At 37.9% G+C, this 16816-nt stretch overlaps 1 protein-coding gene across 1 annotated transcript in view; it reads right to left on the bottom strand.

The window, feature by feature from the left end:
- The window catches only part of NRXN3 (neurexin 3), a 744047-nt gene that overhangs the window by 288027 nt on the left and 439204 nt on the right, over positions 1 to 16816 (bottom strand). The window contains exons 13-15 of the mRNA XM_027883699.1: positions 12648 to 13029; positions 11107 to 11297; positions 10321 to 10494 (exon numbers count right to left, since the gene is read on the bottom strand). Of these exons, the coding sequence (XP_027739500.1) occupies positions 10321 to 10494; positions 11107 to 11297; positions 12648 to 13029 (747 nt within the window). The remainder of the gene's footprint in view (positions 1 to 10320; positions 10495 to 11106; positions 11298 to 12647; positions 13030 to 16816) is intronic.

Genomic DNA, 16816 nt, shown 5'->3' with positions numbered 1-16816 from the left:
CTCTTTCATAACCAGAGGCAGTCAGCTTTTCTTAATTTAATGTGTAGTACCAGTTCAGCTCAAAGAGGCTGAACTTCCAAGACATCAGGTCTTGGAAACAATATGGACAAGATAGAAAATAAACCTGTTCCAGGAATCACTTGGTGCAGGTTAAGTAAGAAAAGCAGTTAATCCCATTAAGTTTTCCGATTTTAGAATAATTTGGAAAAAAAAAAAAAAAAAAAAACCACCACTTTTTTTCTGGGTAAAAAGTGAGAAAAATTGAGAATCTCAAGGAACTATCACTTCATGGGATGGACTATCACTGTAAAATACATATTGGTGGTATGTCAACATTTACTTTGCATGGTAAACTAAAGTACAGTGCATGACTCAGAAAGTTAGATCCTGTGTTTTGAGTCACAGGTAGTAGAAAGCAGGACTATAACAGACTAACATGTCAAAGCAGATCCCAAAAACCAAAGAGATTTTCAAGGACTGCAAGGCCAGCTCTTCAAGTTCTCAGTTTCATATTTTGTTAAGAACTCATCATTCCTTTCATCACCTAAATAAGGTTAGACATCTGTCAGGTTCCAAATTTAAAGTTACTGATTGTCAGAAATAATTCAAAAGCCAGCATTCTTCAGTCCTCTGAAAATGCAACCGCTTATTTCAATGCCTGAACAGAACCTGAACACTTCATTCACCTGATGTCAACTATGATGCAGAATCCTTCCGTTCCAAATAAGTGGTTAGTATGAAAACTTCAGGAACTGGGAATAGTTAAAATAACAAATATGCACAAATGTGCTTTCTCCCACAGAAAGCACATTTATCTCAAGGTGGCAGGAGAAGGGAATCAGCAGCAAAGGCAATCCACAGAGAATGGATCCCCCTGAAAGGCAGTGGGATTTTTTTCCCTCCATGAAACCTGGCATATACCTATCTTCCTCCCTCTTGTCACCTTTCCATTCTCCATCTCTAAGCAACCTATATGGCCTTAAGCAACATGCTCATGCACATGCTGGTGAAGGAAGAACTAAAAAAAAAAAAAAAACCAAACCAATAGAAACTCCAGCCATACAACAAAAAATCAACTGCATAAAAGGGAGTATGCCTCCACCCAAGACGTGACAAGGGACAGGGAGATGCAAATGAAGCAGAGGAAGTAAACAGCACTTAGACACAGAAACTAAAAGCAGAAAGGAAAAACTGAAAGGGCTGTATGTGAACAAGAAAAATACAGCCAACTGAAAAAACACCCTTTCCTACGCAAATCACAGCAGTACAAAAGTACCAAGCCTCATGGCCTATTCTGAAATAGCCAAACCTATTTAGCAAAGGTTGGTTTCCTGAAAAACCAGTAATCCACATTATGCACACAAATGCTTCCCCTTAGGCTTCAGTCTGATCAGGTGTCTCCATATGAAGGGAAAATATTTCTACAGGGTTCAGATCTGTAAGAATTTGAGCTTGAGCTGGAATAATCTTCACAGCTCTGACAAACCTTACGTTCTCAGGAGTCTGGAAAAATCAAAACAACAAATAAATCTGTCTGTTCCGGAACCTGCTGTATTCACTTCAATGGGCATCAGAAATCGAGCAGGAACTCGTGCATGCATTCTGAATTCTGATGGGGACATAGGTGACTAAAAAGAATAATAGTGACTGCAGCCAGAGAGTTTTGATACTTGCTGATGTCTAACCCAAACCCCAAATTCACTGCCACAGTTTGAATGGACAGCACAGAACACCTTAATCCTAAACTTATTTAGATCCCAGTGTAGTTCCAGGACGCTTTGTTAATCATATCATTATTTTTATCCTTTTCTATTGAGCCATAGAATGCCAAACCCTACCTAAACACACATGAGATATCCTGAAGCAAAGGGAACTACTATCTGCCTAAACCTGGAATAGAGAACAGGAATATTTTAATCGGAAAACTGCATCTAATACATTAGATTGGGTCAGCAATATCACTAGGTTGTCACAGTAAATAGAGTGAATTGAAATAGTTTATGAAGCACATGGTTACCGTCTTAAAAACTTAATTCCAGTGATATGAAAAATATTGGGAAGTCTCTGTCTTACAGAGCGAAACAGGAACATTTTATATGTTTTCTCCCACAGTAAAACTTTAGACTAAACCTTTGGCTTAGACATAAAATTTCAAGGCCAGTAGGTTGACACTATAACAGAAGCCACCTGTGGCTTCAGAACTGTTAAACAGAGACACTGTCCAATGCCTCTGACTTTCCCCTATACCTGAGACCATTGTCTCATTAAATAATAGGAAAATTTTTATTAACTTGCATAACACTCAGGAATAAATTAATTTGTACTCCACATTACAGTCTCTCCAGATGAGTTGAGAAGTATACTTTCACTATCATATTTAAAAGGATACACTTTCAATGACATGGAAAACATCTTCTGGTTATACTAGTATCAAAGACCTACTAATTTCTAATAGGCACATTTCCTCACTTAAATCCCAGGGATAAAATCTGAAAGGTCTCTGAGAATATCCTATTTATTTCTTTCTTATTCTCATGAATGCTCAACAACCTACTGATTCCTTGCATAACTCCTTGACCTGGTGACACAGTTCCTCAATAAGGAACACCTTCTGCAGAGGAGACGACTCAGCCCCAGCTTCTTGGACAGGCACCAGGCACTCTTTACAACCAGAGGCCTGCAGAGCTGCATCTACTGTCAGAAGGTCTGTTTGGGTGGAAGCCTCTGATGTCACTGGTGAAGCAACAGTCACTGGGGAACAACCTCTGTGGCACATAATAACTAATTTTTGCAGCTCAGACTACTAGACTGGGAAGAATGGGCCTCCTAATTCCCCTTGGTGTTAACTGCTGCTCCTATGCACTGCTCTCTGTTCTGCTACTGTGTTGGCCCTCCTATGGAGAGGAGCCCTTCCTGCCCAGTTTATGGCTTCTAAAATGCCATTCTAAATATCAAGGGAGCTTGTAGTTTAGAGATTATTTTTTTAAATTGAAATTTCAGAAAGTTGTTTCCGGTTGGTTTTTGTTTTTTTTTCCCAAAGTCTATGTTAAAAACAACAAACAAACAAAAACAACCCAGCTTTTATCCCCTGATCTCACGCCTTAAGATGATCTCACTCTTTTTTTTTTTTTTTTTTTTTTTTTTTTTTTTTTTTTGCAAAACTCTGAGGGCCTTCTATGTCTCTATACATAGTACCCATTTGCCTGAAAAATCGTGAGGTTTTTCATGAAATCAACCAATGCTCTTACAGCTATTCAGATTCTGATACAGTCAAACCCCCCAGGTCAACTGAAGCACCTCCATTTTTTGTTATGTCCTCCTTCAACCCAGATATCACCCTCCACAGCGGCTAGGATTTGTCATTCTGTTCCTGTCTTAGAGGTGTGACTGCATGCAGTAAGAGGCACCAAATGTTACATAAAAGCATCTTTCAGTTCAAATCAGTAATGGGAAAGAACAACCTCCTCTACCTTGCAGGTCAGCTTTGGTTAACCCAACTTTGTTAGCAAAAAAAAAAAAAAAAAAAGGAAAAAAAACCCCAAACAGCAGGTTAGTATAAAGGCAGATAAACCAGGGTGACATTACTTTGAATAAATAAAAGCAATTGATATAACCATCACAGCCAACATGCATAATCAATACATGCAGGAATTACAATGTAACCAACAAGGCACGAAGGGACAATGACTACCTTAATGCAACCAACCAACCAACAGATAACAAAACCAAACATAAAGAGGAAATACATTTCATTCACACACACACAAAAAAAACCCACAGAATTTTCAGACAGCACACAGAGAATAAAAAATATCACTGTCTTAAACCTATTTCTCAGCATTTAACAATAACTTGAGAGGGACTTTGCCTCATTTGAGAAATACTTAGAATCCACTTAAGTAAAAAAAAAATCTATTTGACTTTCAGTTCATCAGTCAAGCATAATTTTCTTTTGTTTCTATATCCACACTCTGGATCTGAATTTAAATTCTGCCTCCCATAAAAGCACAGATTGCTCCAGCTTTTTGTCCAAAGTGGAAAGCCATAGGAGACTGATTACTCTGTAAGACAACAATCTCTGTTTATCCCAAGAACTGAACTTGACATTAGATATAAAGTGACAGTAAAACCTTGCCCCCTCACAAGCTGTCACCTAATCATGGACTTCAATACATCCCTAAGAAAACTTGGATCAGCAGGAAAACAGACAGCTCAGGCTTTGGACTCCTATAGTCTTCTTCAATGTCATTAGAGGAATCAAAAAAATTACAAGTACTAGCTCATTCTTTCACCTAGGTAGAAACGATCTCGTTATCTGTGATCAAATCATAGTCCACATGGTAAAAGAATCATAAATCTACTAAGTCTGACTGTCTAAAGATCCAAATACAGTTACTGAAAATCGAAGAACATTAAATAGCAAAACAATACTACTGATGCTCTTCCATGTAGGCACAGTTTCTTTATTTTTTTTCAATGGAATCCAGTTTACAAGGAAGCCGCATAGATTTTTGATGTGTTATACCTTGATTCTAAGTTTTCTCTTTCAGCATGGAAAAAGCAGAGGACAAAGATGGGAGCACAGGCAGCAGTTTCTGAATCCCTTGCCACTGAAGGATACATATTTCTATTATACAGAACAATAGGAACAAGAAAACACCAAATCAATGCCCTCATTTCTCAAAAGATGGGTATTTAAGAAGTACACACCTTAACCTTCTGTTCTTAAAAAATTCTAATGTCACAGCTGATACTGAAGAGAGATTGGTAATTCTCCCTTTCACACTTATGACTCAATAAATTAGAACTGACGTACAGATACCATTTCCTGTGGTTCCTAAGAAGTTTACCATTTTGAATTTTTGCTATTGTTTCACAGTCCATGAATGACTCAAGATGGCAACTACCTTCCCTCTTGAGATAGTCAGATTTTTCTTCCTTTTGGAATTGCTTTACTACATAGAGCTATAAAATCCCTTTTTCCTTGAAAAAAATTCAAAAGAAAGGGGGGAAGAGAAGAAAGAGGAGAAGGATCAATTTCTTCATGCATCATCTTCAACACTTATTCTAACAATTTCTCTATAACCAACAAGTACTTTTCCTACTGCCCCACTCCTTATCTTCTTTGTAGTGGAGCTGAAGCAAAGCCCATATTTGTTCCTTAATTCCAGTAGCACTATGAGCATGGAATACAAAAGCAGAAAGAACAGGAGAGATGTCAAACCATCATGGAGCAAATTAATGCTTCACTCCTCAATGGACAACCTTTGATTCCAGAGAGAAAGTGGAATATGACCAGATTTGAAGTTTCTACACTAAGCAGATGAAGGGTGAAATCCTTTCTGACATTATCCTGCTGTGAGATTTTAAGCATGAGATTAGATTTTCTGTTTTCCACATACTGCTTAGTATGCAAAATGTGTTTCTGATTATCCAGCCTGTATGTGTCATTCATGCTTTTCATGCAACAGTGAATTCCAAAGGTTAACTATACTAGTTCATGGAAAGTTGCAAAAGATTATGATTTTTCTGCAGGATCTGGGAAGAAGATTAAATTAGGACAAAAAAAGTCCCAAAACATCTGGAACTGTGTCAGCCTGTTTAATAATAATCACTCTCCTTTGTGAGAAGCTGTTATCAGTGGAACAGGTGAGGAAGAAGCAGCATCTCTAATGTACATAAAAAAAACACCTTGTAGAAGAAATAAAATGTTTTTAAGCACTTCTGTTAGGTTTGTTTGGTTGGGGGCATGATGGAGTGAACACATTTAGAATGTGCAGTTACATTACAGATAGCTCTAATGCCCATGATAAGCAACATAAGGATGTCCAAATAAAGGGAAGAAAAACATGGGGGAACATATGGCAAATTGATAAAGAGGTGAAAAAACATCTGAAATGCAGAAAGTACTCATTAATATTGGGGGCATCCTCTTTAAATCCCACAAAAGGTTTGCCATCTGCTTAACTTCTTTCTGGACCAGTGAGGAAAATGCAGTGAGTCACTCAGTCTAGACTTTTGTGGATGGAATAAACTAATCCATTCATCTAGTGCTAAGACCAGAAATGAAAAGTTCAGCAAAAAAGAACTGATTTTAAAAGTCCAGTAAAGAGATTATCTAAAGTTTAAATTATTTACTTTCAAGGAGGGAAAGGATGTCACCTGGAACAACTTCTTCCATATGCCAGCTCTTGCATGCACACTATAATGCAGACATCTTTCCTCTCAAACTGTGACTGTCCAATGTAGAATAGCCTGTATCATGCAAATTCAGGAGTGTAAAAATTTCCAATCACCCCCCATTTGCGGTTGAGATGGAGACTGAAGAAAACCAAGTTCTGATAGAAGACCTCTTTTCCTCAGTTTCTAATGCTTTGCTAATCTCTGGGAGCCTCCACCCATTGTTTCAAAGTGGTCTGAAAAGACATAGTTGAATTTCCTACTTTCAGCACAAATGCAGATGAATTTTATGGGTGGGGACAGCAAGGCCCAAAGTAGGTGGCAGACTTGCTTGCAAGCTAGAAGAGGCCCTCCCCCAAACTCAAGTCCTTTCTGAGAAGTGATTTTGTCTCTTCAAAGTTTTCAGTACTCTGATCCAACACTGACACAAGGGCCATTTAAGTCTCAGCCACTTCCCTACCTTTGGCAGCTTTTCTTTCAGGCCCTCTTGCCAACCCCTTTTTTGGGGTAGTGGTAGGGGGAAGGGCCCTCTTGTCACATAAAAGATGGTGATGAAAGCTGCAGTTAGTGCAAGAGCTCAAGATACTCTGTAAAAATGAACAAATATATTGGCATCATGTCAGTATCCCCAAATTTTGTTGTCCTTGCAGTTGTGTATAGCACAACAGAACACACCAGGAAGCAAGGTGGTTTCTGGCTTAGCAAAATACCTTCCAGGGAAACACAAGCTGCCAACTACAGATCTGACCAGACCTTCAAGATCTGTGACTGTTGCTTCTCAAAAATCAGAAATGTTTTTTTGCAGTTGCAAAAGAGTGATGAAAACAAACCATGATGCAAAAGGAAGCTGATATGTCACCTAACAAACAGGATAAAGAGGTTACTTAGTTGTGCTAGCCTAAACAAATCCCACCATAGATAATTTAAAGAAATTATAAGAATAGAACCAATAGGCCATCAGAGATAAAGTAATTTTTGCCTTAGGTCTTAAACTGCTTTTTTTTTTTTTTTTAACATTACTATACACCATTAAATGCCAGCAAATTTCAGTTCAGGAACGTCTGCATTTCAAGAATGACTCGTATATATATGACTAAGAATGCTTTGGGGTTCTTCAGATCCCAAAGAAAAAGCTCTCCTATAAATATATCATTGAAATATAAATATCATTTACTGAAAGTGCTTCCCACTCAAGTAGAAGCACCGCCATCACTGGAACGCAGACAATTGTATAACATGATAGGTTTGTGCTTTGGTGCACAGCAAGGCTGAATTATGCTTAAGCACATGAGACAAACAACATGGCCAAGGAAATTCAAAGGCTTGCTCAGACTGAATAAAATGAGGTAGCAGTAGCACCAAGACAATAAGGAATATAATTTTCCTATTAAAAATTGTGAATTTGATGGTATGGAGTATGGAGTAGGGTACCAAAATACATGACCAGAGATAACAAACACGAACAGGATGCTGGTGTGTTTCAGGCATACACAGTGCTGTCTCCTGACCTACATCTCACATTCCGCTATTCTCAAGGCTTCGTTCCTCTACACATTCTTTGATTCTGTCCTGAGATCAAACTGACAGTTTCTGAGAAAACATCTGCCACCTTGTAATCTCCTCTGCTTCTGAAAGCAAAGCCACAACAAGAGAAGCATTAGCAGAAATCTCTCTCACACCACATGCCTATGTGGGGACAGAATGACATTTCCTGAAGCACGCATGTTCTCATCGTGGATGTGATCCCACTGTCCTTCATGACGAAGTAAGGACATGTCTGGCAAATCAAAACACAGCACAACTATTCACACAAAAAGCCTGCAATTTTATTAAAAGCCTGCAATGTTTATTAAAAACATATTTAAACATCATGAGGCAGCAAGGACTGCTTGGGACTTTAGCCCTTGAAAACACTGTTAAGATTGGACCCACAATCATGTGGGATGGAATTAAACTAGGGAGATATAAAGAAGCACTAAATATGCTTTGTGTTTTTCTTTCCTTATAGAAATGGGAGATAGGTGTGACTTTCACTGGCAACTGTAAGAATAGGCACCAGCAGGCAGAAGCCAAGATCTGAGACAAAGCCTTATGGAGTGCTATGATTAAAAGAACCAATCAAACAAAACACTGAGCAAATGAAACAGCTTCCTGGTGACCAAATTCTAAGGTTTTTTACTAATCCTAAATATGTTGGCAAAAACAACATATTCCTCTTGAGCAGTTCCTTTGGTACTGAGCAGGGACCATTTGGGAAGACAGCATGGGTGCTGCTTTGGAAGATCAAGTTCTTCCAAAGGCAGAATGAAGGCAGTCACTGACCCTACCAACCATTTCTTTAGGTCTCTTTCAAATTTTGAATCCTGTTTGAAGGGCTTTAGAAGAGACGGAGAAATCACATTTCAGGTATTTCTAAGAGTGAACCAATCTCCATGTTCAGGCAGCAGCTGTGCTGGTACCACATTTGCACACAGACAAAGTAAGTGCCACATTGTGCATTTTGAGAGTGGCAGTGACATTACACACCTCAGTAATAGGACACTAAATCGAAGAACTACACTAGGTGCATGAGAAGGAAACACCATAGCTCTAATAATGGTGCAGAGTCTTCTGGGAAAGCATCATGACTCTGCTCCTGAGCCACACACAGAACAAGAGGTTAATCTAATGAGAGGTCCTCTGAAGACAGAGTTAGTAGAAATCACATGACAGCTGAACAGCCAGTGGATTGAGATAATTTTAAACAGAAGAATTACCAAAAAATCACTATTATTAAAGAAGTGCTTTCAGCACACCAAGGCTAAATAGAATTGACATTTTCAAAAACCTACAATGCATTTTTTTCCTTGTAAATAAAACAGAAAAGGTGCACTTCTTTTGACAAGTTAAGTCTGCCACAAATGGACAAAGACACAAGTTCTGCTACAGTGTGCTCATTTCCTCAAGGAGCAATGTGGTTAACAGACACTAATAAGAAAAAAAGAGGGAAATATGGAAAAAAACCTCAGCCTTCAGCTGTGTGACACGTGCCAGTGCTGAGAAGTGGAAGTTGACATTGAGTGGTCTCCTGCGAAAAGACACAAAATTCTCACAGGAAGGCTGGGGCACAAGAGCTCCCAGCCAGCCAGAGCACAGACACAAGCAAGGAAACAGATCTAATCAAACTGCCAATTTTGTGTTTCATGAATACTCAAAGATATCACTAAGATGATACTTTTAATCCTAAGAAGGGACAGTCTTGACAAATGGTATGTCTTCATCATGATATAACCTGTAATCTTAACACAGTAGGTGATAGACAACCAAGGAGTAATTTAACTTCATGAAATTTTGCAAGGATCAATTCAGGACATACATCTTTTCTTAGCAAACATGCATACCAATGTTACAGAAAAAATTATCTTACTCTAGTGACTGGTAGCCAACACAGTAGACTGCTATTTAGTGGAACCAGACACAATGGTGATTGTCATTTAACCCACATAGCAAAACTTTGGGGAGTTTGATGCCAAGTACCCCAAGTGCTTTGGGAATTGAAGCCATATGCATTTTACTGAGTCAGTGCTGCTGATGTCAATAGTCTTTTAATTAACGGGAGCTTAGCAAGGACAGTAAATTCTTAAAGAAGCTTCGGATTATTCACTTCTATTTACACGTTTCAAAAAGTAACCCATCACATTTAGTTCTATTCTGGTTGGAAAAAGAAAATACAGAAATGTTTTTCAGGCAGAAGAGGCAATGGGCCCAGTGCTTTCACTGGAGGTCCACTTCCTCAAAAATAAACTCCTCTTTTGGCCCATTCTTTGTCCTTCAGGTCCTTCTACCTTCCATTTCCCCTGTCTCTCCTTATTGTACGAAATACTTACTTCTGTGAATCCCAAAAAAGGGTGCTCTGAAGCAAAAATGAATTGAATGCTCAGAACATCTTCCAAAGTATTTTAAGAGTACTGTAATGTTTATAAACCACCCTGAGAAAACTTGTAGCAAATAGCTGCATGTGGAAGACATAAGTGTAATGAAGGATATCGCAATAAAAGCAACTTAATGGAATGAATAGTAAGGTGGAAGAGACGCACAGAGGGCAGCAATGAAGTAACAATTGAGTGCTTGTGAGTGAAACTTCTCTGAAATCAGTTATACCTTCGCATCCACGCTCAATCTGCCCACTGCGGTGCAGAGCATCATTGATAAGATCAGGTAAACGCCCATTCAAGTCCACAGATGCCAGACAGCCCTGAAATCCATCACGTGAGGCCACAAGCTTAGGGAGGTTGCTATACATGCCTTGAGCTAGGCCAGCAATGTAGAGATCACCTGGAGGAAAGAGGGATAAACGTACAGGGAGGAGCAAGTTACACACCTTTTAGAGTGACTTTCCTTGTCACCAAATGTGAATAAAACAAAGTTTTATTCTGAACAGATGTTCAGAAAAAAAGTTAAAAGCAGAGCGAGACATTGTGCAGGAAGTCATTTCTGCCTTCTTTACTACAAAAAAAACCCCAAACCAAACCCCAAAATAAAACAACCAAACAAAAAAAAAAAAAAAAAAAAAAAAAAAAAAAAAAAAAAAAAAAAAAAAAAAAAAAAAAAAAAAAAAAAAAAAAAAAAAAAAAAAAAAAAAAAAAAAAAAAAAAAAAAAAAAAAAAATCAATCAATCAAAAAAGCCCTGCAAAACACCACCAATAATCCTAGCTGTAATTGCTACCTAATTAGGAAAAAAATGTAAGATGACAATTTTTGAAAAAGTAAAATATGACAAACTGTTCTGCTACAGGAAGTTGCCAAACAAGAAAGAGAAAAACGAATTTGACAGACAAAATTAGCAAAGTTCAGATTTACTGTTCTGTAATGCATGGTTATTGTAAGTTTTCTCTCATTTATTAGTGCAAGAATAAAGGGGGGAACTCTCAGTCTTGTAGAGTTTACCTTTAAGATCCAGATTTTTGGCACCGTTGATAACCTGAGTGACCACCTTAGTGTCCACCTTTAGGCTGTGTGTGTTACTGTTATCTCTGGTAATGACGACATTGTGCCACTGGTTGTCATTAAGAGGACGATCACTGTTGCCTTTGATAACGTTAGGTCCATTTCCAAGGTCAAACACATAGTGTATATACCTGTAAACACAGCAAGAACTAGTTGAAATTGTGTAAGAATTCCAGCGCTACTGACTCTTATTCTAGCCAGACCTGACATCTACAAAAGTCACAAAGGGAAGTATCTCTGGTTTGGAAAGCTCTAGTAAGCCAAACTATTAGCCATTGCTTTGAAAAGATGTAGTTGTTTCCTTTCCATTAAAGTGTAAGGATTAGTATTTTGAGATTACAACATTTGGAGTAATCATATCCTAACCATTCCTCGTTTTCCACAAAGTTCTTGCAGATCCATAAAAATGCTGTCTGAGAATATAATTATTTTTTAAAATTGGTAATATCGAGAAATGTACTGTGGAGCAATGTTAGATATGCTTATTTGGGGCATATATTCCTCAGGTTCATTCTGAGTTTTGAATAACTCTCTTAAGAAGTTATTCAGGGAACTCACTTGAAATGTTTTAGTGAAATTTACATTAGGCTTATTTAAACAGCTAGAAAACAATTAGCAATGCTTTTGGCAAAAAAATAAAGACCCTGACAAAGACTGAAGTCACAGGAGTGTTACCCTAAATTATTTATATAGTTCAAACACAGAAATACACCTGAGGATAGAAGAGAAGGATTCTTTTGAGAAAGGAAAAAAAAAGACAACAAAACTCAACTCTCAACAGAGCACCAGAAGCTCGTGACTGGTGCATTTTCTATTACTCAATGTCCCACTTAAGATGTATGTGCAAAGTTAAAAATGAAACAGATTGAATTGAAATAAACAGGACTAGTAAACTGTATTTGTGGAAAACATGTCTACCGTGACTAAATTGTAAGAGATCAAAATTTGTTCATCTAACAAAGGATTTTTTTTAATAAGCTGTTGGTCTTTTGAAAAGAATATACCAGCTCAAAAGCAAGCTGAGTTTGCTTTTCCTCAAATATCACCAGCAGAAATACAGATTCAGCAGCCCATATCCATTTTTTCCCCTCCAGTGAAGTTGGCAGAAAAATGAGTATTACAGGAAAAAAAAAAGGGGAAGTGGGCAGAGAAGAGAGATACAGAGTCCTCAGCACATTTCTTCCTCCTCTGTCCTAAGCTGCGAGGTTAACAGGACAAAACATTAGTCTAGCTACATCCAAACAATTTAAAATATTAATGCTGCACACTGTAAAAGTGTTTTTGCCTCAGCCACAGGAGGAAGTCAGTGATAAAAATCCGGAGTCTTAAGCTTTGTGTTTATGTTTAAGTGCTTTGTCTTACACCTCAGCAAACAGACAACTTGAGTATGAGATGAATTTCTCTTTATACAAGCATTTTAAGCTTATCTATAAGTAAGTTTATCTATAAATAAGCTGGTAGAATATAAAAAAGACGCTTACCCCTTGACTAGTTCAACTGCGATAAAGTCATTGCCATCACCACTGTTAAAGAGGATGAAACCATCAGCTGAGGTGGTCTTGAACTGAAAGAAGAGGTGCATGGATGTATAAGCCTGCAAGGTGGCCAAGCTCAGGTAGCTGCTCTTAGTCTTGAATGTCACAGGATCAGCTATAATGTTGCGGAGACCAAAGCGGGCCTTCAGCTCGCAATAGTCAATGTCACCATTCTTGCACAGGTCAATGTAGAGCATCCCGTTGAACATGAGGCTCTGGAGATGGCCGATGAAACTGGAGGGGATAACGGAGATGTACCGTTTCTCTGTCATGATCCCTGTTTCAATGTTGTGGAACTCCAGGCGGGTATGATCCCCGACCATTGTGCCTGAAGGACAGAAACAAGGAGGAACATCGGGGATAACTAACAGGTTACATGAAGCCCTTCACACTCCAGTTTCCAGACTATAGCAGTGCTACCTTAATCCTATCTGATCACTGTTGATAGCTTGCATAAGAAAGAATGTATAGAATCTTGGTGGAGACACTTGAGTCTAGCAGCTGTCAAAATCTGGCAGAAAAGACAGGTCTTAAGGGCCATAGGTAGCAAGCTTTCTACTTTCCCCAATGTTTCACATACTTCCTTGTTTGTGAAGAAGACCAGCTCTCTCCCTTAAGCCTACAGTGATGTATTTGATCCAACAGTTCACCTGCCAAACTCAGACACTTCTGAAACAACTCTTACAAGTGCGTTTTGTGAAAATATTTGATAAACATAGATTTATATAAATAGAGCAGTGAAAGAAGTGAGAACGATCAAAAAACTGCTAATATTTTTTCTGTTGTTCTCTCCTGGTGCTTGGCTTGATGTTATTTCTCTTGTTTTAAGAGCACAGCAGGAGGGAAGCACACAAGAAAGTGACAGGCAAAAAGTCCTCTGAATATTTAAATCGCCAGCCTACCACTTGGACTATTTGCCACATCATTACAGATTTTAACCTCTCAATTAAAATATCCAAGCTATTCAGTATACCAAATATGTCAGACTACTCTTACAGTTTATTTAAATATTTCAATAAGTGTCTAGGCACCAGTGCAGACAGAGAATCCCCACAGACATAAGAAATACAACAGTATGCTATAAAGACAAGTTGAGCAACATCAGAATGAAAACCCTTTCAGCCAACCTTATTTTAGTCCTCCACAGCTCTTCATCAAGGCAGTTTTAACTATTTAGTCACACATCAAATATGAGGAGGAAGGAGAATCAGAGAGGAGCTGCTACAGATTGACCACAGCTATCGTTCCCCACCCTGTGCTCCACTGGCTGGGGGCAGGTAGGAGAGGCAGGAAAGAAGGAGTCAACCCAATAAAGGAGAGGCTGGGGGACAGTGTTTTACTTCTTGTCTTCGTTTCTTACCATTTAACTCTATTTTTATTGGTAGCAAATTAAATTAATTTTCCCAAAGTCAAGTCTATTTAGTCCATTATCATAAACACTGCACAGGCAAAGTCCTTCCTTTTAGAAGGTTTTCCAAAGCTCTTAGCCACACTACTTGCTGGTTCCTCTGCCTGCCTTTAATAATATTTCAACATGCTGATCAAATTCACCAGGTTTAAAAAACAGAAGGGATGAAAATATTTAAATTCACACTAGTTCTGTGAAATTTGACAACTAGATAAAGATCTGCATAAATGTTTCCAGAGTGCTGCAGACAGACAAAAATTAGCAACAATATCCTATTTGATTGCATCTTCTGGTCAGTAAGCATATATACACAATTCTTGACTCATCACTGCAAGAGATATTTCTGAGTCACTGGGATTATACCTGGGAATCACATCAGTCACATCACAAGCAAATCCAGGACAAAGTCCACTTAAGTCCCCAAAGCTTCCTCATATTCTGTGCTCTCCCCTAAAATCTCCTAGCATTTCTTACCTAGAGAGTTCCTAGGCATAAAAAAAAAAAACAACAAACAAAAACAAACAGCACAAACAAACAAAACCCAAAACAAACAAAAAATTGCCCTTTCAAGATTTTTTTTACTAATGGCAACATACTCTTTTTTTTTTTTTCTTTTCCTCTTAGGATAGAAGGAAAGCTGGACACATTTGAAAAGACACTTGGATGATACATTCTGGCTTGTGGCGTATAAATAGTCAGATTAATAAACTGATGGTCACTTTCTTGCTTAGAGCCTCTGGAAACACTGAAATATTCCTAAATCACCCCTCAGGATGATAAAATTTTTCAGTTTATACTTTGTCCAAATGTGATCAAGTTTTATGCAAAGACAGCAAACAAGCACAGTTATTAGAAAAAATGTTTTCAAGTACCTACTTCAAATATGAAGAAAAAATGTTAACAAACCGATTTATTTTTTCACTTATTCCCAATTTCAGCAGCGGATCTAAATTTAAAGGCAATTATACAAATACCACAGAAAGCTTCAATACAAGCAGTTTATGCTGATCAAACTTAGAAGTAGCTGAAGACAGTCACATACTTCTGGCTTTTCAGAAATTCAAGTGTCAGGACCAATGCAAATGTTTTAAATCCTGGAACAGTTCTTTACCAGAAATAATATTATTTTAGTTTGCCAGTTCCCAGAAACTGAAACAGTATATGAGGATGTTTGTTTAGACAAACTTTCTCACTTCCACTACTGTGATTTTTAGAGGCTGTTTCAGCTTCAGTGTTATCAAATGAAAATTTATGATTTTTATCAAACTAGATGAGTACTTTCTTAAAAATAAAATTAGGAAAGTCTCTTTTAAAAAATCCTGCTTCTTTACTTCAAAAAATTAGAAATATAAAACTAAGTGATGTCAAGGACCAAAAGCAAGAAAACTCTTCTTTGTTTTTCTGCACTGAGATAAACACAAAGAAGTAGTGGTGGCCCAAGGGAGGGAAAAGCCAGGACTGGAAAATCTGGAGTATGCCGGGACAGGGAAGCCAAATACAGGGGGCATTAAAAATGGAGTGCAGGAGGTTGGAAGAGGTGAGACCAGAATCTTAGAAGAGGTGAAAATTGAGAAAACTGGGGCTAGCTTAAGGAAAAAGAGATCATGTTAGAAGCAGTAGTATAGCAAGTTAAGGGTATTTCAGTGAAACGCTGAAAAGGACATGGCAATACAAGAGCAAAATCAGGACAGAGATTTAATATCCTAGGAAATCATGGAGTGAAATCTAGTATTTTCTGATCTCATTAGCTATCAGCCCCACTTGCAGAGTTCACCTCTAATTCCTCCACTGTGCTCTATAGAGAGTATTGTAACTACCGCAGCAATCAGAAGCTCTTTAGTTCAAGTGGTATCAGACAGAAAAAAGTCCAGCCTCCACTGTGGTATTTCAGTGTTAGCATGATGTTATAGGGTTGAATATATCTGCTATATTTGCATTTCATTTATCACATGTGTTCTAAGATGTAGTGGAATGTGGGACGAAAGCTTTGTGATTAAACAGCAAAATGCTGTCCAGAGGAATTGGACTCTCTTTCTGCCTTAGATGTCCTACAGGAAGCCAAGTCAGACACTTCATTACAAACTTTTCACTGGTAGTCATTAATTGTCTAGACCTAATTCTCCAGGTGGCAGGGTTGAACTAACTTACAGGATCTAATTTACAGATATGCTGAATCTTTCTGATGAAAATGACTGAAAAATCATGTCAAATTTGTACCAAATACATCCAACTTTAAGCTGGTGCTTTGTTCCCAGATCTGTAAAATGGAAAAAAGATGCCCACTTGCTTCACATAAGAGACAAGGGAATAAATCCAGTTGCAGCTTCTTAGTTCTGTATAAATATATTGATGAGTAGCACAAAACACACACATATAAAATAAATAAAATTTAAAAAACCCAGCTCTATATTTAGAGCAAAACTTAGCTCTGGTGTGCATTGTTCCAAACAAGCAATAAGAAGATGGAAATCAAACAGGTTGTTTATTTTTACTAGAGCCCAATTTAGACTTCTGATCTATACCTAAGACAGCGAGATTCCTGTGGAAAAATCTATGTGACCACATCACTCAAGACTGTTATCATCTGCCCAAGGAAGTGGGATGCAAATTGCACAGAAAATCTTAACTCTCTAGCTGTTCTGACTTTTGACTTTGACATGATGGCATTCTTTTAACAGATATTTTTAGCTGTAATGCATCTTTAATT

Source organism: Empidonax traillii, unplaced genomic scaffold (assembly GCF_003031625.1).
Source record: "Empidonax traillii isolate 1590-97213 ecotype Southwest subspecies unplaced genomic scaffold, ASM303162v1 scaffold132:size1788729, whole genome shotgun sequence".
NCBI lineage: Eukaryota > Metazoa > Chordata > Aves > Passeriformes > Tyrannidae > Empidonax > Empidonax traillii.
The sequence above is the reverse complement of the archived record's forward strand: the minus strand, read 5'-3'. Positions and strand labels throughout refer to the sequence as shown.